This window comes from Fringilla coelebs (assembly GCF_963513975.1).
Source record: "Fringilla coelebs genome assembly, chromosome: 23".
NCBI classification, from domain to species: Eukaryota; Metazoa; Chordata; class Aves; order Passeriformes; family Fringillidae; genus Fringilla; species Fringilla coelebs.
The window spans coordinates 4,135,414-4,160,025 of NC_140049.1; the positions used below are offsets into that span (position 1 = coordinate 4,135,414).

Sequence of the window (24,612 nt, forward strand, 5' to 3'; positions counted from 1 at the left end):
CCAAATCACACATATTCCCTGTCCCCCATCTGCTGCCACACACAGCACCCAGCCCAAATGGAGTTTGGTTTTTCTTTTCACCCTCCCTAAAGGGAGAAGCAGGAATAGTTTCTTATCCAGGTTTTTGGGGTTTTTTTTTTCAATCTGGAAATTTGGATTGCCAGTCTGCAATGGGGCAGGCAGGAAAAGCCTGCCTGGCACTGCCAAGCCTGCTCAAAGGGAGATGGGTTTCATCTCCTCACCTGAGCCATTCCTCCCTGCCAGGACCTGTGACTCAGGGAGGAAAGAGGAGACTCCCAGGGAGCCTTTCAGGAGCTGAGGAGCAGCACAAAGCACAAACCAGGAATGTGCTCAGGGATGGATGTGTAGGAGCTACAAGAACCTGCCCCTGGCAGCAGCTCTCCCAGCACGTGGCTGGGAGCTGGAGCAGAGCCCACACTGCTGGAAATGGGAATTTTGGCACATCCCAGGAATGCTCCCTGTCCCAGGAAGGGAGCCCAGGTCCTGCAAGGCAGGAGCAATGAAACCAAAGACACAACAAGAACCTTCCTGGAGGCTCCAGGACCTGCCCTTCCCACCAAAGGAGCCCAGAAGAGCCCAGGAGAAGGTTCTGCCCCAGCAGGGAGATGCCAGCACACAAATTTCACTGTCAGTTACACAACAGCAGGCACATCTCCTGATGCTGCAAATTAGATCTCCTGATTTGTCCAAGACTTTAAGAACACTAACGAGAGCAGCATCTCTGTAATCCTTTTAACTGCTTATGGTGGAGATAAAGCACACTGAGCCAGACCACAGACATCAAAGCATGTCACAAAGCACCAAACTCAAGTAAACTCAGGGGGAAAGTTGATTTTGTTTCCCTAAACACAGAAAGGCTGCAAAAAACCCCCAGCAAATCACGATGGAACACTGCAAAAACCTTCAGATTTCAAATGAAAACTGCTTTTAATCTACCACTCCCAACTCACACCTGAAGCAGCAACACAAGTATTTTTCTTTATTGTAACTCAGAACTCTCTGAATACCTTTTATATATTTAAACTTAACTCTTCCCAAGGGTAACTATGTTCCTCTGAATGCATCTCAAACCAGGTAATTTTTTCAACAGTTTCATCTTGAATTAGTTTCAATGAGACAAGTATTAAAAACCTGCTTAGAACTGCTTTCTGCAGGCTGACATGTCAATACCAACAATCCTAAAATGCAGCCAAATTTCAAGGATGCTTGAGAGCTACAGTGGAGGAAGGGGAAAGGTTGATTTTTCTGTATTTCCAGTCTTGTAGGATCAAAACAGAGACACTCATGTCAACTCTTTGCCTACTGTCCCCACTCCAGTTTGATATTCAGGAATCAGTGTCTGTTCAACTCACACCCATTGATTTAGCACCAGAAAAAAACCTGGAATTTTCTGGATCTTCTCTGCTCCCTACCCACCCTTCTGGGCATTTCCTTCTGGAATCCTCTCAGATGTTTGAGAGCAGCTCTACAACAGCAAGGCTTCCTGAGCCAGTAAAAATTAACCTGATCCCAAACAAACCCACCTACAGCCATCCTCTTGATCTGGTTTTTTAGTTTTTGTTTACAAACATTACAGAAGCCTCCAGCCCTGAGAGAGAAGGGAGAGGTGGGGTGAAAGGAAAGGGGAACACACACAAGGAGCCAAGGAAATTCATCTACTGCCTAAACCCACCACAGCAGCCAAAGCAAAATAAGGAACTTTTATAAGAAGCACCACACTGAGGGCTCCACATTCATTTGTTGGCTTCAAGTCCAAGCTGACTTCAATCAATTTAAAATAAACACATCACAGCCCAACCCAGCCCCACTGAAATCTCACAGAGAACAAAAAGCAATAATGGAATAATTAAGAGAGTTATTGATCTGAAAGATGATCTGGATGAACAAGGGAGGGCACAAGATGTATGAGACCCAAAAATCCCTTTGCACCTCAGCAGAACCCAATGGATCCTCTCCATCACTGGGACATCATAGAGTCTTTCCAGCAGTTCAAATTAATAAATTCAAAGTTTATTCAAGCACTTGTGTTCCTAAACACCTCTACTTACATACTAGAATTCCTATTTTCAGAAGATACAACTCCTTTAACATCAGCTCTGATGTGCAGCACAAAAATCTTTATCAATTTTTTAGATGCTTCATAACATTTGGAGTTCTGAAACTATAAAAAAAAAAGAGGATAAATAAGTAAGTTTGACCTCAATACCCTAAAATAAAATGTTTGAAGTGTGTTATGGACAACAAGTTGAACAGGAGCCAAGAGCAGATCCTTCAAAAGACAGCAATGAGTCCCAGGCTGCACTAGCAGGACAAGGACAGCCTTCCCTCCTTGTGGGAATCAGAAAAGCAGAAACTTCCACAGACACTGAAGGATTTGATCTGCAGCCTTGGGAGAAGCTTGGATTGATGTAAAAACACAACACAGAGATATTTAGCAGAAAAATCATAAACTTGTGTTTCTATAGTTGTAAGTAAGAATATGCCTTAAGAAAGTGAGAAAATGTATTAATGAGAGGGTGAAGGGTTTATGACGTAGGGGTGGGGTTGTACAGATTAAACTGAGAGTTTAGAAGTTATAACAGAAGCATCAGTGTGCAAGTGAGACAGAAGCCATTGGACAAAAGCATCCACAGTGCAGCAGAAGTGGGTAAAGGTGAGATTTTGCTTTTCTAACCTAAACCCTGAAACAACTGTCCATTGGGTTAGAAAGTTCTATATTGCCTTGCAACAAAAAAATCTTGTGATTACTCTTGAGCCATGGCTGCCTGCCTGCTCCTCTAAAACCCCACAGCATCTGAGACTGATGTTTATCTCAGCAATAAATCGTTCTTAGCTTACTCCCATCCCTTCATTTTTAATGGTGACAATGATACCTCCTCCTGCTCAGCACTCCAGGAGACCACACTGGGCCAGTACAGGGCTCCCAGTACAGGCCAGACTCCCAAACTGGGGCAAACCCAGCAGTGGTGAGCCAAGGGCTCAGGGCTGGAGCACACAGGGGTGAGGAGAGACCTGAGCACTGCCTGTGGGGCAGGGGCAGAGCCCAGGGTGCACAGCAAGGGACAGACAGTATCACTGCCACAGCTAAAAATGATGGGATGGGACCATGGTCCAGCTAAAATGATTTATTGCTGAGATAAACATCAGTCTCAGAGGCTCTGAGATTTTAGAGGAGCAGGCAGGCAGCCATAGCTCAAGAGTAGTCACAAGTTTCTTTGTTACAAAGCAATATAGAACTTTCTGACCCAATGGACAGTTGTTTCAGGGTTTATTTTGCTTTTCTGACCTATCACCTTGACCCACCTCTGCTGCTCTGTGGATGCTTTTGTCCAATGGCTTCTGTCTAACTTGCACACTGATGCTTCTGTTATAACTTCTAAACTCTCAGTTTAACCCCACCCCTACATCATAAACCCTTCACCCTCTCATTAATACATTTTCTCACTTTCTTGAGGTATATTCTTACTTACAACTACAGAAACACAAGTTTATGATTTTTCTGCTAAATGTCTCTGTGTTGTGTTTTTTCATCAATCCAAGCTTCTCCCAAGGCTGCAGATCCAATCCTTCAGTGTCTGCGGAAGTTTCTGCTTTTCTGATTCCCCCAGGACAGTGCCAGCAGGAACAAAGGGATTTCTGCTGCCCAGGGTCCAAGAAGGATGGTGCAGCACTGCTCATCCCAGCACACCTGGACAGGCTGCAGGAACCTCCTGTCACTGCTCTCACCAGACTGGCCCTGGTGGGGCTGGGCACACCTGGCCCTGCCACCCCACCTGATGCCCACTCCAACCACCTTTGTGCCAAAGAAGGGCTTCAAATTCTGCTGAGATACATGGGAGACAGCAATGAACACAAGCCTGAAGCCATCACATCATCCCCTGACCATCAACCCCCCAAACCCAGTTTCTGTTGAGCAAGCAGCATCATTTGAGAAGTGGTTCCACACACAGCCTTGGGCTGGGGGCAGGACCACCCTGCTTCCCCCCACAGAAGCACAGAGTCACTGGAAGATAATTAAAAGCCTCTCAGATGTTTACACTGTTACAACTGATGCCTCAGGTGTAGCTTTTATATTTTTCAGATTCTGTGCTGCTTTAGTGTGTGGGTCTGGGCTTCAAATTAGGGGATGGTGAGCTCTGTCCACAGAGCAGGGAGACAAAGCAATTCCTGCTCTAGCTGGGGACCAAGGACAAATGATCCAAATCTCAGGCCCAAGAGCACAAACAACATGGAATGAAGAGAGAAAAACAAGGATGGGACTGCATGGGCTGGAGATGTAATTAGACAATTAACTCCAATATGCAGATGGAGCAGAACTTATAAAAGTGAGAGTCCCCATGACCAGTTGTCCATTTTGTGACCATTTTTGGTTCAAATTTGGTTTCTCCCTGGCTGGGCTCTGGTGCTGCCCAAGGTGGATCCATTGAGGCCTTTTAATAAATCCCTACTTTATTCTTTAGCTCTGTCCAGTCTCTGCTCTAGCTCAGCCTTCTCAAGGCATCACAGTGACAACAAAACTCCCCAGTTCAGGAAATATTTGCAAGCACTTGTGCAATCCAGCAACTCCAGCTTCCCTTCTGGGCTCAGGCTTGGCAGGGAGCAGCCCCTGAGGAATGAATCCCTGCCAGGTCCCACTGATTTGGTGACAACTCCAATAGTAGCTACCCCATAATATTGTGCATAATATTTATTTCTCTTAGCACTGCAAGGGTCCAAGCATGTTTCTGCACAGCCATACATCAAAACCCTGCTCTAATTTCAGTGATTAGACCTTGAAACAAACCCTCACAGGTCAAGGGAGTGATACAATCAGATTGAAATCTGTCAGAATAAAAATACATTTTAAAAAATTACCTGCTTTCAAGGTCTACTCCTAGCTCAGCTTTTTGTTTTTTGAACAATCCTTGACTATATTGCAATTATCACACACTGAACTGACAATACATTATATTTAATAATAAAAAAAATTACAGCTCCCACAGATATTAATTCTTATAAAAATAACACATGCCTTAATGTTGTCTGATGGGAATATTTTACTATGCACTATTAATTTAGACTGAAATTTCAGTTTCACAGGAAGATTTTTAGCAAGTCCAGAATATGAACTGAACATTTTCCAGGACTCATGCTGGGCTCCACCATATATTCATGAGCCTCACTTATGAACACAGGAGAAAAAGTAAAGAATCAAAAGAGTTCAGGGGATGTCTACTCACATCCAGTTTAATAAAACTTAAGATGCTGCATTTACACAGCTTAAAGAGCCTTATTTGATGCAGGAATTTTCATTCCTCTAGACTGAAAATACAGAAACAACCACCAAACTCAGAGTAAGGGACATGTCACATCAGACTTTTTATGTCCTCCTTTCACAGCGAATTTAAAAAGCAAAAAACTTCTTGTGTGATTAATACAAGACAGCAAGAGTGGGTACAGGAGCTGAATTGAGCATATCAAACCCATTTCTGGTACCACACATCACAGCTCTGGGTAGTAAATGTGTTGTTCCTCAGTTTACACACACAACCAACTGACTGTGGAGGTTTTTCAGCTCATTTGGTTTTTCAGCCTAATTGGAATTGTGACATTCCCACGGAGCTGGGAGAGCCCCACGCTCTCTACTGAGATAATCTTCTTTAGAGAGATTGGAAATATCTCATCCAGGCAGTGAAACCACAAAACAACCTCACCTCCAGGAGCAGGGGCAGCAGTGGGTGCAGGAAAAGTTGTTTTACAGTATCTGTTACAGTCTGAAATCTCTAACTTAGAAATCAGGGTTTTTTAAAGAAGACTGTGATACAAATGCAGGCATTTCCTTGTAACCTGCTCAACCTGAAAGGAGGAGTCCAGTTGGACAGCTGAAACACCACTACAACATCATCCATCCACCAAATAAAATGCACATTCCCATAACCAGTTTAGAAATTAAACTGAATATTATATGATACTTTTCATGTTAAACAAATGCATATGTTTTAAATACATGAAACAAGACTCTTCTATTTTTTCCCTACATAAATGTAATCAGCAGCAAAAGAAACCTTTTTCACCAGCAAAATAGGTATGACCCACCAAGAACTTGTTTTTAATACAGCAAACCACAACTTCAGATAATTCTTTAAAGTTTTAGTCAGGGATTCTCTAAGTTTTAGGAATTGAGATGATTCTTCTGCCTTCTTTAGCAGTGGCTCTGAAGGGAGTGGGAGCCTGGCAGGAGCAGAGATGCTGAACCAGACTCAGCCCTCCAGGACAGAGGAGGTGCTGTCACTGAGAAAATTGCTCTGGGGCACCAAGCTCACATTCCATTTCCACAGTTTTTACCCAATAAATACACATATCTACTGTTTTAAGTCCTGACAGCTCTCACTGAGCAAACTCTCAAACTAATCAAGAAAGCAACCATGAAAATATTACTTGTACTTTTCTGGTTTATGTGAAGAGATGCAGAAAGATAGCAGGGACACAATCCAGCAGTGAGAGCCTGCTCAAAGTGTAACCTGCCTCAGGTACAGCTACAGGTGCCACTTCTCTTTAATTCTTCCTTCATGAAAAAGCACCTGCTCGTCATGAAGGAGACTTGAGAATCAGCAGAAGTGGAAGTAACACTTCACAATTTGTGACTGCCAGAAGAGGGAAGGAACCTGTGTGACTAAGCACTGTGGTGCCTCTCAGGAGGCTCAGAATGTCCATTTTCTGTCTGATTTACTGGTAACCATCTCCTGTGCCACTCCACTGATTCCACTCTCAAGGCACAGAGAGCTGCCCACAAAAATGCCTCTGCTGGTCCATGGTCCATCCTCAGCTGGGGATGAGCCAATCCTACCATATTTCAGGGTGTACTTTTAATCCCAACTGGAAAAGTACCAAATATAAAAAGAAACAAATTTCTCCTTATAAGTCCTCAAGGAGATTCCCTCTAGAAATTGAAAATATTTGACTCCAGCCAAATTTTGGCCCAAGAGAGCATTTCCTACTTTCCTAAGGAAACAGAGATTAAACCTAAATACCCAGGGAACAGGAGATATCAGGATATAGCTGCCAATTCCTGTGCTCGTGCAGGCTGAGGTGGCACCACAGCTGGATCCACAGCTGGATCCACAGCCCTACAGGACACTCCCACAATCCCACCACAGCACCTCTATTGGAAGGCACCTCTGCAGATCAGCCAGTCATCACCTGGAGCAGGTGACTCAGGAATGTGTCCAGGTGGGTTTGGAACGTGTCCAGAGAAGGAGACTCCACCCCTTCCCTGGGCAGCTGCTCCAGGGCTCTGCCACCCTCCACAGCAAGAATTTCTTTCTCATTCAGGTGGAACTCCTTGTGTTATAATTTATGGCCATTGCTCCTTGGCCTGCCCAGGGCACCACTGAAAAGAGCCTGACAGCATCCTCTGACCCAGCCTGAAAAAATTCCAACAGATTGATGGGATCCCCTCTCAGTCTTCCTTTCTCCAGACTAACCAGGCTCAGCCCTGCAGTCTCTCCTCACATGAAAGATGCTCCTGCACCTTGCTCACATCACCTAAAACTTTTTATTGCAACAGCTCAAACATTAACTCTTTCTCCACCAAGGCACACCAACAAGCATTCTTAAAATGTGTACAACAAGAAGTGATATTCCAGTTTGTACCCAGTGGTTCCCACACACCTGTGGGGAAGACACCTCCCACAGACACAGCAGGACTCAGATAATCCTGCTAACAAAATAAACCCTGCTTCCCAAGTTTTGTGTATGCCACTGGCATATCACTGCCCTGGGAGGGTGGGCAGGCCCTGGCACAGGGTGCCCAGAGCAGCTGTGGCTGCCCCTGGATCCTTGGAAGTGTCCAAGGCCAGGCTGGATGGGGTTTGGAGCAACCTGGGATAGTGGAAAGTGTCCCTACCCAGGGCATGGGTGAGACTGGATGGGCTTTGAAGTCCCCTCCAAACCAAATCACTCTGTCACTCTATGATATAACACAAAATGAAGAATCTCGAATTTACAAACACGGACCACAAAACGATCTGAGTGCTTTACCGAGTGCATTGGCAAACTGTATTTAATACATCATCTTTTTAACACCACTGAACTTCCTAAGATCACATCCTAGATGGACTTCTGAACAGTCTGGATGAAAAAATCTCTACCAAGCCAGGTTAATTCCTTCACTGAGGAACACAGGAAGGGCTTGAGTGCAAAGATGTCACCAAACAAGGTCTCCCTGACCATAGAGCCCATTTAGGACCTGCAAAACCACTTACCAGGGCCCTACTTTGCTCTGTACACACAGCCCGTGAGTCACCCCATCTAAAGCTCTCAAACCTTTTCAATTCCATCCCTCAACATATATTAGAGCAGAAAAATCAAACCCAAGCTGCGGTTCTGCTAAGAGCAGGTGGAAGGAGCAGTGTACTCCTGTTCCCTGGTCCAAGTTCTGTAGAAGCAGACCTGACAAACAGCCCTGCAAGGTTTTATCTCAGTGCACCTGTGTTCCCACCTGGGCAGGTAATACCGCACCAGGAGTGAATCTCAATTTAACCAGACACGTTTTACCCCAGCAGCTGCCCGCCCCCGCTGTGTCACCGCCGAGAGCCAACACCAAACACACAGGAGGAGAGAATGACAGAATATTTGGGGTTGGAAAGGGCCTTTAAAGGTCATTAGACCGACCCCCCCTGTCACCAGCAGCGACATCTCAGATTCGAGCAGGTTGCTCGGAGCCTGGTCCAGCCTGACACTGAATGTTTCCACCACCTCCCTGAGCAATTTGTTCCGATGTTTTAACACCCTCATGGTAAACATTTCTTTCTTACACTTAATCTAAACCGATCCTGCTCCAGCTTAAAACCATTACCCGCAGTCCTATCGCAACAGGTGCCGCTAAAAACTCTGTCCTTATTTTTATTCCAGACTCCCTTTAGGCACCAAAAGGGCTTTAAGGTCCCCCTGGAGCTTCTCTTCTCCAGAACATCCCGATCCCCGCAGAGCCGAGCCGCTCCACCCCTCCCACCAACTCCAACAGGTCCGCGTCCCTCCTCCCCGGGACGGAAAGCCCCGGCCGCGATCCGCGCTCCCGATCCCAAGGGCTCCCGAGCCCCGCCGGCCCTGCCCTCCCGCACGGGCCGATCGCAGCCCCCCGCGCTCCCGGACGGGCCGGGCCAGCCCCGCGCTGCGGCGGGATGTCCCGGAGGAGCCCCGCGCTCGCCGCGCTCACCTTGCTGCACGTCGCCGTTGGCGCCGCCGGGCACGGGCACGGTGAGCTGGCGCTCGGGCTCGGGCAGGCAGCGGCGGCAGAAGGAGTGCAGGCAGGGCAGCAGCTTGGGCTCGGCCTCCCGCCGGCTCTGCAGGCTCTGCGCGCACACCGCGCACGTGTCCAGCAGCGAGAACGGCCCCGGCGCCGCGGGCGTCAGCGGCGGCACCGGGCTGGGGCCGGGCCCCGCCGCCGCACCGGGCCCCGCCGCCGCCTCGGCCTCGGCCTCGCCGCCGCCGCGCTCCGCCGCCGCCGCCCCGGGGCTCTCGCGCTCCTCGGGCGGCGCGGCGGCGGACGGCGAGCCGGCGGGAGGCTCCAGACAGCCGCCGCCGCCCGGCGCGGCCTCGGCGGCCGCGTCCCCGCCGCCGCCGCCTCCTTTGTTTTCCGCCATGTTTCCTCCTTTGAACCCGACCCCGCTCCGCGCACGCTCCGCGTCACCGCGTCACCGGGCGGGACCGGGCGGGACCGGCGCCGCGCACGCGCGCGCGCTCCCGCGGCAACGGCGCGGCCGGGAGGACGGGTCGTGACGTCACGGAAAGGCGGGGCTCTGGGTCCAGTGATGAGATCTTATTGGGCGGTGGTGGCGGCAGGGGCGTGGCCACGCCCCCTCGGGAACGCCCCCGGGAACGGTCAACGGGAATAGGGAATAACGCACCGGGAATAAGGAACAGGGCATCGGCAATGGGGAATAACGCACCGGGAATAGGGAACAGGGCATCGGCAATGGGGAATAACACATCGGGAATAGGGAACAGGGCATCGGCAGCGGGGAATAACGCATCGGGAATAGCACACCGAGCTGGGAATAACGCACTGGGCTGGGGAATACCGCACCGGGAGGGGGAATAACGCACCGGGAACCGCGCACTGGGCTGGGGAATGCCCCATGGGGAGGGGGAATACCGCACCGAGGTGGGGAATAACCCTTCTGGACGGGAAATGACACACACAGGCTGGGAAATAACCCACGTGGGAGGGGAATAACCCACCGTGACGGGGAATAACGCGTGAAGACGGGGAATACCCATCGGGATGAGGAATAACGGATTAAGACGGGGAATATCCATGGGCGTGGAGAATACCCATTGGGATGGGGAACAACCCACCGGTACGGTGAATAATGCTCCAGGAAGGGGAATAACCCACTGGGACCGGGAATAATGCACTGGGGTGGGAGAATGGGGCACCGGGATAGGGAAAAACCCATTGGGACAAAGCACTGGGATGGGGAACATCCATGGGGAAGGAGAATAGGGCACTGGGATGGGGATCATGGACCAGGATGGAGAACAGGCCACCAGGAACAGGAAAGAGCAGACCTGGATTGGGAATATCCCACTGGGATGGTGAACAGGGCAGCAGGATGGGGAATGGCACAGCAGCATAGGGAAAAGGGCACTGGGACACAGAGCAGTGCAGTGGGATGGGAGTCAGAGATGGGGACAGGCCAGTGGGAACAGGAAGATCAGGAATTATGCCCTGGCATGAGGAACAGGGCAGGAGGTGGCATGTGGCAGCAGCTCTCTGGCCACAGAGAGCAACACACAACTTTCCCAGGCCTTTCTGGGGAAGGCTGTGAGGAGACCAGAGAAAAGAGAAATGAGAAACAATTCTTATCTTAGTGCACCTGTATCATGAACATGTGACATTTGTTTACCAAAGGGTGGTTTCTTAATTAGCCAATGGTGATGGTGTTTGGACTGGAGGACCAATTAGGTCAACCTGTATCATAAATAGATCATATTTGTATATTATATTTGTATATTATCTGTATATAACAGCAATGGGTTTCTTAATAATGACATAATATAATAAAGAGATTGATCAGCCTTCTTTCAATCATGGAGTCAATGCTAATTGTTACCCAGCTGGGGCCTGCTGCAGTGACAGTGGCACTGGAGTCTCCTCTGTGGGCACTGCACAGCCCCAGTGCTGCAGAGACTTCCCCACCCCAAATTCCAGATTCCCCCCACTTCCCCTGCAGGGGATTCTCAGGGTCCATCTGGCCCAGCCATCTCCTCCCACAGCTCTGGGCTTTGGGCATGAAGCAGAAACCAGAGAAATAGCAAAACAGGATTTATTAAAGGTGTAGGGGAAAACACAACAACACGAGCTCCTGCTTTAAGAGCTCCTGCTTTAAGTGTACAAAAAGTGAAACAATTCACAGTACATTTAATGGTGGCTGTGATACATTTAAACAGGATGTTTAGAGCCCACCCTACTTCCTCTCCTCGAGTTTAAAACAAGGAAAAGAAAGGATGGAAATATCCTTTTACCACCTCACACAATTGCAACTAGAGGTGTCTACAGACACAGAATCTCCAAAGTGTAGCTTTTGACACATGCAGCACTAAGATAAGTCAGGATTAATTCACTGAAAGTCTTGCTGGATATTCTCCTTGTTTGCTTCCCCATGCTGCTGCTTGATTTGTGAAATTTCATTTTCCAGCTGCACAATGGTTCGTTCAATCTCATAATTTTTACTGACAAGAGAGACCCACCTGGAAGGGAAAAGAAATAAAAAGAGCCTTTAGGTGTTATGTAACAGTCCTCTGGAAAAAAATCAAAGAAAACCATTGCTCCAAAGCAAGCAGAAACACTAAAGAAAGCAGTATTCTTCCTAACACATGATAATCCTTAGTTGACATCAATGGTCATTGGAACAACCAAAGTGACAATGAGTAATTTTTAAGCCTGTTAAACCTGAAAACACAAAAAAATTAATCACTTGACTCATCCAGCAACTGCCAATATTGAGATATAGAAGAGTTTAAGACAATTTAGGAAATTTGAAGCAGCTAATAAATATCCCCTCCTCCCACCTGTTGATACACTCAACCTCAGTAATTATAATATGGAACCAAACTACAAATACTTTAAAACACTTCCTGCAAAAAACAACAGTATCCTACAGCAGCACCAAAGGATCGCTGAATTTCAAGTGGAAGAAGAATTTCAAGTGAATTTCAAGCAATGGAGAAAGCTGTGGAAGGGTTAACAGAGAAATGTCAATACTCACGTGGATTCCATCTCTCTCAGCTTAGCCCCAGCTGTGAGCTGCATATTCTTCCTCTGCCAGTTCAGGTCTTGAATGTTTTTCCTGGGGAGAAAAAGATGTCTTTTTATTTCCTCATTTCTTTGGCATCTGCAGTACCTGTTGCTAATTTCCAAGTACACTCAATCCCTAGAAGTACTGCCAGAAAATATCTGCGTAGCCAGGACTGTAATGACAACATCCAGATGGACAAATCTCAGTACAGGGCTCACAGAGAACCCTGAGATAAATAAAATAAAAATAAAAGGCAAAACCAAACATCAGGGAAGATGTCCTTACAGAGACAACTGCACATAATTAAATTATCAGGAGTGAAATGAAAGCATCACTACATTTCAGAGAGGATTCTACAAATCCAGAGCAGAGGTTCAAACAAACCAAACACAGAATTTTGAGTAGAACAGACATGATTAATGTAGCTGCCTAGGGAGGGCAGGGTCACATTTCTTAATTATTGTTTTTACTGGGTCTTTTTCCCTGTGACATGGCAGCAGCCAGCCCATACATCTTCCCCTGTATAGCATGGAGGGGAGAGAAAGGTTCACCTCCAATTTCAGTACAAAAATATAAATAAGAATGACCCACCTCAATTTCTGAAGCTCCTTCTGGGCTTGTTCTATCATATGAACCAGGTGCCTGATGACAGAAAGCAAGCAAAGCATTAAAAATACACAAATGGTAAACCAGCCCCATTTTATCTGACATTTAACTTCTCAAGTTAAGGATTCAACAAGTCCCTGCAGCACCTTGGCCCAGCCAGCGGATCCTTTACCTGCTTCCCTTCTCTCTGAGCTCAGGAACCCCTTGCCTTCTCTCAGTTTGGCATTCCTCTGGCCTACCCTTTTATCTAAGGCTAAGCCAACCCTTCTCAAAAGTGGACATTAACATTCTCTGTCTGAAACAGTCCCAGTGCTTTCTGCAGCCACACTCTACAAGCTGTTCTTGGCTTTTGCAGCAGCTTTATTACCGCTCCAGGCTAAGCCCAGGATGTATAGTAGCTCATCTTCATTTCCACTACTGAGTTATTCCTTCACAGGCTATCACTAGCCTTAAATAACACCAACTATCATCAACAATAACCCACAACATTCAAGACAGGGATGTATTAAAACACAAGCTGTTTCTTGGCTACAGAGACACCTTTGAGATCAGCCTCTTCTTTCTCTTACAGGGATTCATGTATTCCAGCCTATGTTCTAGAGACCCCCACTGGATTTACACCCAGTAAATACAAAGAAATTCAACACAGAACTTGGTGCTCAGCAGAGCAGCTGAGGCCTTACTCGTTGTACACCTTCCAGGCATTGCAGCCGTGCTGGGACATGAGCTCCAGGTTCTCGATGCGCACAGCCTGGTGCTCCAGCTGTGCCATGGAATTGTTCACGCACTCCTGCCACGCCGTGATGTCGTTCTTCTGCCCGGAGGAGGGGGCGGGCAGCTCGTACCTGCAAAGGGCACGGCTCACCGCGGGGCACAGCTCACCCTGAGGCATGGCTCACCCGGGGCGGCGGGCACGGCTCACCCCGGGGCACGGCTCAGCCCGGGGGCAGCGGGCACGGCTCAGCCCGGGGGCAGCGGGCACGGCTCACCCCGGGGACAGGCGGCACTGCCCTGCCGGCCCCACTCACCTCTTCATGCTGAGCAGCTCCAGGGGCTGCCGGGCCGCCAGGCGCTCGAACTCGTTCCGCATGATCTCGGTCTGTGGGGAAGGCAGCGGTGAGGGACAGGGGTGACACAAGCGGGGTATGGTGGGGAGGACGGGGACAGGACACAAACGGATAACGGGGGAGAGCCACAGGAGGGGTACGGCGGTGGGCACGGGGGAAGGACGGGGACAGGCAGGATCCGTCCCAGCCAGGTTACGGAGTGGGGACAAGCAGGCTATGGGGGCACGGCAGCCCGGTCGGGGTACGGGGAGGCACTGGGCCGGGCTGTGGAGCCGCCAGGCCGCCTCAGCTCACCTCGAAGGCGCTGTAGTCGTGCGCGGGCAGGTAGCTCAGGTAGTTCTTGGTCGGCCGGTACCGCCGCGTCTCCTCCTCCACCAGCGCCGCGGCCTAACGCACACGGGGCGTCAGGCAGGCGGACAGCCCGCCCGCCGCCCCGGCCCCTCCCCGCCGCCGCCCCGGCCCCGCACGCACCGCCTCCCGCACGCCCGGCGCCTCGTAGCCCTGGTCGAAGTAGGGCAGCGCGTCCACCACAACATCCCCGGCCACCAGCCCCGGGCCCGACATCTTGGCCGCGGCCGCGCGCACTGCGCGTGCGCACTACGTCACGCTTCCCCCCTCCCACCCCGTGGGACCGCACACGGCTCGGCCCAAGCCCCGCCCCCAGCGATCAAACCACGCCCCTTTCCGGCCCGCCCCTCAGCTCAGGCCACGCCCCTCCCGGTTTGACTCCAGCCCCGGTTCCGCCGCTCCCGGAGCGCTTCCAGACCTGCCCCGCCCCTACCGGAGCGATTCCGACCCTGGCCCTGCCCCTCCCTGCCCGGTCCCGCCCCTCCCCGCCAGGCCACGCCCCCTTAAGGAACAGAGACACGTGAAGGGTTGGACCGATGAGCTGTTATTGATCCATGGAACTGGTTATCGGTCTGTGGAACTGGTTATCGATCCATGAGCTATTATCAGTCTGTGGAACTTGTTATTGATCCATGAGCTGTCATCAATCCATGGGGTGTTATCGATCCATGGAAGTCGTAATCAATCCATAGGCTGTTATCAGTCCATGGAACTTATTATTGATCCATGGGCTGTTATCGATCCATGGGCTGTTATTGATCCATGGAACTCGTTATCAATCCATAGGCTGTTATCAGTCCATGGAACTTGTTATTGATCCATAGCTGTTATCGATCCATGGAACTCATTATCAATCCATGGAACTCACTATTGATCCCTGGGCTGTTTTGGATCCATGGAACTCGTTATCAATCCATGGAACTCGTTATCAACCCATAAGCTGTTATCAGTCCATGGAACTTGTTATTGATCCATGAGCTGTTATCGATCCATGGGCTGTTATTGATCCATGGAACTCGTTATCAATCCATAGGCTGTTATCAATCCATGGAATTTGTTATTGATCCATGAGCTGTTATCGATCCATGGAACTCATTATCAATCCATGGAACTCATTATCGATCCCTGGGCTGTTTTGGATCCCCGGGCTGGTTGTTCCTGCAGCACACCCCGAGGCCCCAGCCCAGCCCAGCCCTCCCGGGGCCCGGCTCAGTCCGGCCCGGGCGGGGTCCGTGGTTCCCCCTCCGCCGCTGTCCCGCAGCAGCAGCACGTCACTTCTTCTGGAGGAATTTCATTTTACTGCCTGCAGAAAAAAAACAGCATTAGGAGCTTTAGGTGAGAGTGGGGAGGCCCTGGCACAGGGTGCCCAGAGCAGCTAGGGCTGCCCCTGGATCCCTGGAAGTATCCCAGGCCAGGCTGGACAGGGTTTGGAGCAGCCTGGGGCAGTGGGAGGTGTCCCTGCCATGGCAGAACTGGTCCCTTCCCACCCAAATTATTGTGGGATTCTGTGAGCTGGAGACACTCCAGGACTCATCAGGCTGAGGAGCTCAAGGTGGAAAGCCACACATGGCCACCTCTGCCACCTCTGTTCCCTGGACATGTCCTCAGCCACTTAAGGAACAAGCACTCAGAGCAGCAGCTCCCACAGATTTTATCTAAAGATACAAAAGCTTCATAAGAAAAGAAAAACCTTACACAGTGTTCAGTGTCCCCTGAAGGAGTAAATATAAACAAGGGAACACTTTACAAAGGAAATGTAAACAAAGGAAAACACTTTGCAGAAGGCAAAGCAGCCTTTCTCTCTTTCATAATAAATTAATTATTCAATAGCTACAATTAATTTTAAATAATTTAACAATGAACAAAAGCAAGGGGGGGGTCCTTTACCAAGACTGCGAAGGATTTTGTTCATTCCAGTTCGTTCTGTCTCTGGAATACGTTCCAAATACTCCAAGGCACGGACCTCAAAAAGGCCTAAAGAGAAAAAAAAATTCAAAATTACTCACTAAATGAGTTACTCCATCTTTTAGCATGTGGCATCATGATTAACAAGGCCACAAAAGGAAATCCTGTAGGTAGTGTGTGTAAGCTGTAGGATGAAGGAGAAAGGAGAGATATAAAGAAATTCTTCATAAACTGAATTATTTTGAGTAATTACAAGGGCACAGGGCATGTGACATTCTCACTAACCAATCTAGTCCAAGATACAAATCCTCCAGCATTTGCATACAGCCCATTACCACACTGTGTTACATTTTAAACCCTAAAAACTCCTCTTTGGCCCCTTCTGCCAAGCTAGCAGGGTCTGCTCTGCCCCTTGGAGCTGCCTGCAAGCAGAGGGTGTTGTTCCATCCAAAGGGGATTACCTTCAGCTGGCCACACCATTGTTTTCCAGTTGTTCAGTAACTGAGGCATCTCAAAGCTTGTTTTCATTTCAACCTCACTTTTAGTTTCCATATTCTCAAAATCTTTTGCCAGACAATCATATTTATAAGGCTTTCCTGTTTCATCTTCCCAACATTAGGAAAGTCCTGGGGGAGAGCTGTCTCTCTCTGTTCAGAGGATATGTGATTACCACATCTAGCCTCTGCTCTAGGCCAGGCTTTGTAGCAGGCCCAGGTCCTGCAATGCCTCCGTGGCGTTCAGCAGCCTAAGATAGGAAACGCCAAGTTGTCACAGACATGTTTTATGAAAAATCTTTTCCTTAGGATTTTTTCTCTTGAGAAGCTGAGAGGCCTCAGGAACAAAATGTAAACAATGATTATCTGCTGCTGTGGAATGCAACTGGGATTGGTCTTGCGTGGTTGTTTCTAATTAATGGCCAATCACAGTCCAGCTGTGCAAACTGTCTCAGTCAGTCTGAGCCTTTGTTATTCATTCTTTTTCTATTCTTAGCTAAGCCTGCTGATGAAATCCTTTCTTCTATTCTTTATAGTTCTAATACAATATATATCATAAAATAATACATCAAGCCTTCTGAAACATGGAGCCAACTTTCTCATCTCTTCCCTCGCCCCGGGCCCCCTGTGATCACCGTCCCAACGAGGCATCACCTTTGGCCAGGCTCTTGCTGAGCTCGCGGTCCTGGATGAAGCCGGCGAACATCTGGGTCTCCATGAAGCAGTGCAGGAAGTGGCGCACGGTGCGCGAGCCGTGGCTCTTGCGGAAGGGCTCGCGCTGGAACACGCGCTGGCCCTGCTCCGTCACGCTCATGTGCAGCGAGTAGTGCCCCACGATCTCCACAAAGAACTGCACAAAAGCCTCCGAGACCAGGGAGTTCAGGCTCGTGGCACCTGCGGGGAGGACGTTTGGCACTTGGGTCATTGCTCTCAGTTTGGTCGCAGATTGCAAGGCAAGGTGTCAAGATGGATTCTATTTGCCATCTATATGTCTTTTGTCAAGTGGGCAGTTTTCCTTATCTCTTCCACAATCACTCCTCCCTCTGGGCAGACACCTTCTGATAACAGGCCATTGAATGTCACTGCATGGCTGATAAAAGCCACAGCATCCCACTGGGAGATGTGAGCCCAGAGGGAGGAGCCAAGCATTCCTACCCGGATAGAATCTGGAGATTCTGGAACACCAGCACAGCTTCTCCACTGCATTCCCAGAGGAACAGCAGCTGCCTCTGCCCCTGGATCTTCAGAGGCAGACTGCACCTTTCTCCAGGATCCCTGCTCCAGCAGAACCACCCCTGGCCCTGCAGGAGGGCTGCAGCCACAATTCCAATGGCCCTGCTGCCAGCACCCTGACCCACAGGGTGTCAGGCTGTGCTCTGGCTCTGGCAGTGCTGGTTTGGTTCACTGCATTGTTTATTTTATCCTTTTATTTTCTTCCCTATTAAAGAACTGTTACTCCTGCTCCCTTATTTTTTTGCCTGAGAGCTCCTTAATTTAAAATTTATAGCAATTCTGGGGAGGCCAGGGGGGGCAGGAGATAACATTTTGCTATTTCAGGGGAGGCTCCTGCCTTCCTTAGCAGGTACCTCTGTCTTTCCAAACCAAGACACACTCTATCAGTTTCTCTGAATCTGGACTGAAGGCACTTGAGATGACAGTTCATGTTCAGACTCAGGTGTTCATTGTTTCTTATCAATGTTACAGTCTCACAGCCTGAGTTCTGCCATCTCATTAGCAAGGCACAAAATGGCTATCTCTTCTTCCAAGGTCTTTTAAGGCTGAATTATCCAATTAAGAAATGATACCTAAATTCTTTTCCCTTTTAACCCAATAACTGATCCCACAGAACCCGCAGGGTGGACTTTTCTGTCCAGTTACAAAATACCACCCAAACCCATGGAGAAGAAGATGAAGAAGGTGAAGAACAACCTGTCTCTGCCCCCAAACCTCCATCCTGCTTCATATTTGTTTCTATATTCTAAAACCCCAAACTCTTAAGTTTTCTGCCCTGAGACATTACACACTTCTGACCAACTCCACACCCACAATCCCAGTGCTATTTATCAATTTTGGAAGCCTTCTCCACAGCCTCAGGTCAAATGCAGTGTTCTCTGGTGAGTCTGTGCCTTTCAGCACAGAGAGTTTAAAATTCTCAGCATCCAGGGTTCCAACACTAGATAAGCTTTCCCATGAATTGGTCTGAGGGAGCTGGAGAGAAAGAATTAAAACAATCCACAGGTTGTGTTTTGTAATGAGTTGTTTTCCTCATAAGATATTTACCAAAAGGGTGGTTTCTTAATTAGGCAATAGTGATGTATTTTAATTAAAGGACCAATCAGGTCCACCTGTAGCAAACTGGAGTAGAAAAAGAAATGGGTTTTTAATAAAGTGGTTATTAGCCTTCTGACCTAGAGTCTGTGGCCCTTATTACCTTCCTGACTCAATGGTGACACTCTCCAAAAGCTGAAAGGCCAAGAAACACTTATAGCGTATATTAATTAGGAAATAGTTAACTTCTGATTGTGCTGGTGTGAATTATAACATCTGTACTGTCTCACCCTTCTCATGAGACTGAAAATAGAATAAAAGTGTTTAAAACACCTCTCAGTTGCCCCATCTCTGGGTCAGCAAAGAGCACAATCTGACCCTCTCCTAAAGGAGGAGTGGCTTTTTAGAGGACTCAGTCACTTTTTGTACTGGCTGTCCCAGACTAGGAGATTCCAGGTGATTGATATCAAAGAAGTCTCAGCTCAAATATTCAATTTCCCAATGTCAACTTTCTGCTGCAACTGGGACAGGTTTGGTTCTAAAGCTTTTCCAGAATTTAAAACATCCATAATTTCATTTTCCCTGTCAAACATCTGGTGTGTAATGAGTTGTCAGCTTTCAACAGGCTAAGTTTAATTCTCTTCAAGAATCAGGCAAACTGCAGAAGACAAACTCTCTGAAAAACTTTGTTTTTAGGGATTTATATAATTTGCTGGTGCCATTCTCTCAAGCCACTCAGAGCTTTTTAAGTTTCTCACACTTCCTTATCTGATGAATCATGTATAAAGCAGTTCAACTTTGAAAATGATCAGCAAGATTACCCTCTAAAATACAGAAATTTGCTACGTTCTCTGAGAAAAATATTGTCTCTGCCACTTACAAAAACAGAATAAAATTCAAAGCACAACTGGATACAATAAAATTTAAAGCACAAAGGAACTGATGCTGTTGGTCCAAAGGAAACTACAGTTCTGCACACATTAATTGTGAAAAGAGGAACTGTCAGCACACCCAACTTCTCACACATTCACAAGATGTTCTTAAGCAAGATCACAGGGAAACAGCTAAAATGTCACTTCTTAGTGTTTATTTCAATTTGCTCATTTTTATCAACTCTGTGGTAGAGATCTGCTAATGGGAAAACATTTTTCCACAGAAAGTACCTTGTGTGTCACTCTGCTCGTGTGACAGGATTTCACTCCGTTCTTCCAGGATTTGTACAAGTGCAGCCTGCAGTTTGTGGGGCAGGATCTCATCCTCATCTGATACCTACACACAGAAACAGCCAAGGAAGGACTTCTGTGTTATTCCCATCAGCAGGAGAACCAGGGGGTAGATTAGAAATATTCATATCATGCCTAAAGCAGTTAGAGAGGAGTTATTCTGTGATATATCTTAAGGGAGACAGTATATTTATCTTGCAGCCACAGAAATTAAACACATTTGCTCAGCATGCCCCAAGATTTGATTAGAGTCACACACACAACTGGCCACCACACAGACTCAGGCTTAATTCACCAGTAAATCACACAAAACCAATAAAAGTCTGTTGAGAAAACACAACAGGTCTCAATAATATGGTTTTAAAAATCCCCCATTCCTTTAATACCTTTCTCCAGTTGCAGGCTGCAATGCAAAACAGAACAGTGAGGCAAGGAAAAGGAGAAGCAAATATCCTGAGCTAGTAATGAAATCCCTGGCATTTTTATAGCTACTTGTCTGGGGCTGCAGAAGCACTTTTGGAGAAGTTCAGCAGAGAAGCCCAAGTGAGCTGTGATAATTTGTTCCCTAGACTCCCTCCATCACTCCTGGGGAAAACAAGAACCCAAAGCAACAAACACTCCCCAGCTGGAGGAGAAAGGAGAAAGTGCTGTACAGAACAGGGAGAGACAGACAAAAAGCAGCAGGGAATCTTAGGGACCCCTTCACATAAGAAACCAAGCAAGAGTTTTTAAGCTCAGCTCAGATAAGCAGCATCTTTGGCTTTGCAGAGCTCTCCACCTCATGCAACCTCAACCTCGCAATAAGGATTTGTAAGGCTGTTCCCTTCTCTGCCAGTTCAAAAGGATTGCAAGGTATTTCTTCAGCCACTGGAGTCTCCCTATGAACACCAGCTTCTCCTGATTTCTTTTTGTTATTTTTTTTCATCAATGCCTTTTCCTGGCATAAACCCACAAGTTACTGGTACTGTTATTTCACTCACCTCTTGCAAGAACTTGTCAGCACAAAGATCAACAATCAGAACCTGGGGAGACAGAAAACACACTGACTCATAACCAGGTATGTTTCTGCATAGGAAAAAAAACAGGTTTTTAATTTGTTTTTTAGATGTGGGATGTTTTTCAAATAGGGCTGTCACACACAAAACACAAGTTCTGCATAGGTGCAGCCTGTCTCTGAGAACAGTGAACATTATTTTTATTTTTTGACAATGCTGGAACATCCTGACATGTATCTGGCAAATTCACCAAGCGGCTCAGAGAACTTTGAGAGTTTATACTCAGACAGAATTCAGAGATTATTCCAGAGAGGTCAGCCTCATCCCACTGACACTCTCTGTGTCTCACATATCCTCACCTCTTCTATGGGCAGGTCCCAGAGCTGTGGCAGGGAGCAGGAGAGGATGCCAATGAGGAATGGGGTCGGAGAGCACACGATGTCAATCATGGAAGCTGGCAGGACAGGGATGTAGGTGTGCTGCCAGGTGAAGGGGTAAAGTGTTGCCACTGCAGCGTGCCCACATTTAGACAGAGTGCTGGAGAGTGGGAGAAGCACAGGAAGGGTGGTCAGTGTCTCCTTCAGGGCAGGTGTCATTGGTGTACAGCCTGTGCAGCAGCAGAGGCCCCATGCACCCACTTCTGAACTCACTTATGGGGAGCTAAAACCACCATCAAGCCAGGCTAAAGAGGCAAAAAGGAAACATTCCCTTATCTCCTTTTGTGTAAACAGCATAATCCAAATTCTAGCATGCACATGCTGTGTGGGGAGTGCAGAAGGTTTTCAAATGGAACTAACTGCAAAACTAGACAAGCTTGGACATGGGACAGGTCCAAACAAAAACATCCAGTGACAGCCTCCCTCAGCAAGAGCTACTCAGACTCATCTCTTACCTCAAGTTGTCAGCCACAAAGATGACCCTCCTTTCCAGCAGGAGAGAGGCAAAGACCCGGATGGTGTGGGACACGCTCAGACACTGCAAGAGGCACTCAAAGTCCACGTGCTCCAGCCTGGAGTCCAAGGGGCGGCACAGCTCCATCACCTGGGAGCACACAGACACAGAGAGAGCTGGGGAGCAGCCCAGAGCAGGGAGCTCAGCCTGAGGCAGAGCTCAGCAGCTCCTCCTGAGGGGCAGGACCAGGGACAGGAGCCAGGGAAGGGCTGGAGCTGTGCCAGGGGAGTTAGGTTGGGTATCAGGGAAAGGTTCTTCCCCAGAGGGTGCTGGCACTGCCCAAGCTCCCCAGGTAGTGGGCACAGCCCTGAGGCTGCCAGAGCTCCAGGAGAGTTTGGACAGCACTCTCAGGAATGCACAGGGTGGGATTTTGGGGTGCCAGGAGTTGGACTCAATGATCCTTGTGGGACTCTTCCAGCTCAGGATTTTCTCTGAATCCATGATTTTACATAGAATCCCATGACCCAGACAGCTGGGGCAGCACAGAAGAGTGCTGCACAGAAGAGTGTCCCAGAAGCTCTTCATGAAGAAGCAGGGAATCACTTCCATGGCAGATGATTCCACAGCAAACACATCTCTGGGACAGCCTCCCTTCCAACTCCAGGATGTTTTCTTCACGCTAATTATTTCCAGGCACCACTGTGCAGTTTGCAAAGAGCCTCTGTGCCCCAGAGACCCCAGAGAGAGCAGGCAGCTCGGCCTGACCTGTGTTACCTCATCTCCTGCTCCTGGCAGGAAGCTCCTGACGGTGATGGTGCGGCCCGGGGCGGGGAACGGCGCCTCCATCACGCTGCGCATGAAGGGGTGCACCAGGGCTGGGGACATCTCCCTCCTCTTCTCCACCTCATCCAGGATCTGCAGGGAAGCACACAGAGCCTCGGGTCACTGCTGCTGCTTGTGGCATTCACATTCTCTGAAAAAAATCCCTTTGCCCAGGATTCTTCTCCTGGGAAGCTGAGAAGCCTCAGAGAAAAGGAAAACAATTATTATCTCATTTGCTTCTCCTGTGTTTTGCTTGTGTGGAATGTGTTTGGAGATTGTTTACCCACAGGTGATTGTGTCATTGGATTCTGCTTTGAGTTGTTTTCACTCTTTGGCCACGCAGGGCCAAGCTGTGTCAAGACTCTGAAAAGAGTCACGAGTTTTCTTTATTATCTTTTAGCCTTCTGTAAGTATCCTTTCTGTATTCTTTAGTATAGTATAGTATTCTTTAACATAATATAGCATTAGAAAGTAATATAATGTTCTCAGCCTTCTGAGAACATGGAGTCAGATTCATCATTCCTGCCTTTATCAGGGCATTCCCAGCAAATACAATAGCTGCTGAGCAGAGGGGAAAATCCATCAGAGCATTCCCATGGAGCAGGCTCCAGCACAGCCCCACTGCCCTCTCCCACCTCGCTTGGGACCTCTGTGAAATTCATCTCTAATGTTTGAACAGTCAAACAGGAACAGCTTCCTGTGAGCACAACTCTCCAGTCTCCTGCTACTGGAAGGAAACATCTTGTACGTAGTAATCAAATTCTCATTATTTAGAGAAGTTAGGAGGAGCAACACTCATCCCCCTTGCCAAGAAACCTCCCTGAAATGCTGTTCTAGAAACTCTGTGCTCCAACAAATCAGAACCATCTTTCATCAAAGCTTGTCCCTCTACTCTGCTGCAATAATTGTCCTTTATCTGCAGCAGCTTTCCCCAGTCCTCACCTCCTTATCTCCCCTTCTCATGGTGCTGCAAAAAGCCAGGGGAGATCCAACCCCATCCCAAACTGATTTTCCATTTCCAAGTCCCAGAAGAAGAGGATGAAGGGGCACCCTCTGTAACACCAGGTATTAGAAGGCCCTTCCTGGCAGTAATTGCTGAAGGATTTGTGCCTTGGCTGACAAGGCTCAGCACCAGGATTTTATTTCCCTGCTCAAAGCAAAGACAGAGAGGAAGCCCCACTCTGCTGGGATGAGCTGCAATCACTAAGCCTGACAGAGGCATGCAGTCACTCTGTGGAGGCTGCAGGCTGTCAGAGCTCAAGGAACAGGCTGTGCCAGCTCACCTTGGAGAAGAGGTTGAAGCAGCCCAGGCGGCTCACGATGCAGTACACCTCGGGCAGGCGCTTCCCTTTCCCTTCTGGCTGAAAGGCAACAGCGACAGCTCTGCTGAGAACAGAGGGGCAAGGAACAAGCCAGCACCCACACTGCAGCTGATCTGCAGAACTCCTTCTGCTGCAGCCCCCCCTACACTTATCACTGTGAAGGTTCTCAAGGAACACCCAGTTCCAGGAGCTGGTTCATGCCCAGAGCCCGTTTTGCTATTTCTGGGCACCATCGTGACCCTTCCCTCTGCATCCCAAGGGCTGGCACCACCACAGCAGCACAGGATGGGCAACCCACGTGGGAAAGCAGCCCTGAGTCATGTCCTGACAGTGCTCAGACAGTGCTCCCTGCACCCACAGCCCTCCCAG

General features: G+C 48.4%; 3 protein-coding genes across 4 annotated transcripts in view; all 3 read right to left on the minus strand.

The window, feature by feature from the left end:
* TRIM33 (tripartite motif containing 33) overlaps positions 1–9,644 on the minus strand; it is a gene marked incomplete at its 5' end in the record, with an annotated part of 41,636 nt that extends 31,992 nt beyond the window's left edge. For both annotated transcript variants that reach the window (XM_084220796.1, XM_084220795.1), the window contains one exon: positions 9,218–9,644. In XM_084220796.1, the coding sequence (XP_084076922.1) occupies positions 9,218–9,644 (427 nt within the window). The remainder of the gene's footprint in view (positions 1–9,217) is intronic.
* A 1,670-nt stretch (positions 9,645–11,314) lies between these two features.
* BCAS2 (BCAS2 pre-mRNA processing factor) lies at positions 11,315–14,583 on the minus strand. Its single transcript, XM_084220740.1, has 7 exons — positions 14,447–14,583; positions 14,270–14,362; positions 13,937–14,007; positions 13,592–13,753; positions 12,894–12,944; positions 12,273–12,353; positions 11,315–11,754 (listed from the first exon to the last, which is right to left on the minus strand). Exons 1-7 carry the CDS (start codon positions 14,537–14,539, stop codon positions 11,625–11,627), a joined length of 681 nt encoding a protein of 226 aa, XP_084076866.1. The 5' UTR covers positions 14,540–14,583; the 3' UTR covers positions 11,315–11,624.
* A 287-nt stretch (positions 14,584–14,870) lies between these two features.
* DENND2C (DENN domain containing 2C) overlaps positions 14,871–24,612 on the minus strand; it is a gene marked incomplete at its 5' end in the record, with an annotated part of 28,261 nt that continues 18,519 nt past the window's right edge. Inside the window, 9 exon segments of the mRNA XM_084220667.1 lie at positions 14,871–15,626; positions 16,211–16,297; positions 17,377–17,616; positions 20,154–20,259; positions 21,194–21,235; positions 21,568–21,745; positions 22,101–22,249; positions 22,874–23,014; positions 24,205–24,282. Of these exon segments, the coding sequence (XP_084076793.1) occupies positions 15,595–15,626; positions 16,211–16,297; positions 17,377–17,616; positions 20,154–20,259; positions 21,194–21,235; positions 21,568–21,745; positions 22,101–22,249; positions 22,874–23,014; positions 24,205–24,282 (1,053 nt within the window). The 3' untranslated portion in view covers positions 14,871–15,594.

Excerpts from the sequence above, each read along its gene's own strand:
- BCAS2 (XM_084220740.1), bottom strand. The coding sequence starts at position 14,539 with ATGTCGGGCCCGGGGCTGGTGGCCGGGGATGTTGTGGTGGACGCGCTG. Across the intron at positions 13,754-13,936 it reads GAGCTGCTCAGCATGAAGAG|GTACGAGCTGCCCGCCCCCT; the intron begins GTGAGTGGGGCC and ends TGCCCTTTGCAG. Across the intron at positions 12,354-12,893 it reads AAGGAGCTTCAGAAATTGAG|GAAAAACATTCAAGACCTGA; the intron begins GTGGGTCATTCT and ends TTTTCTCCCCAG.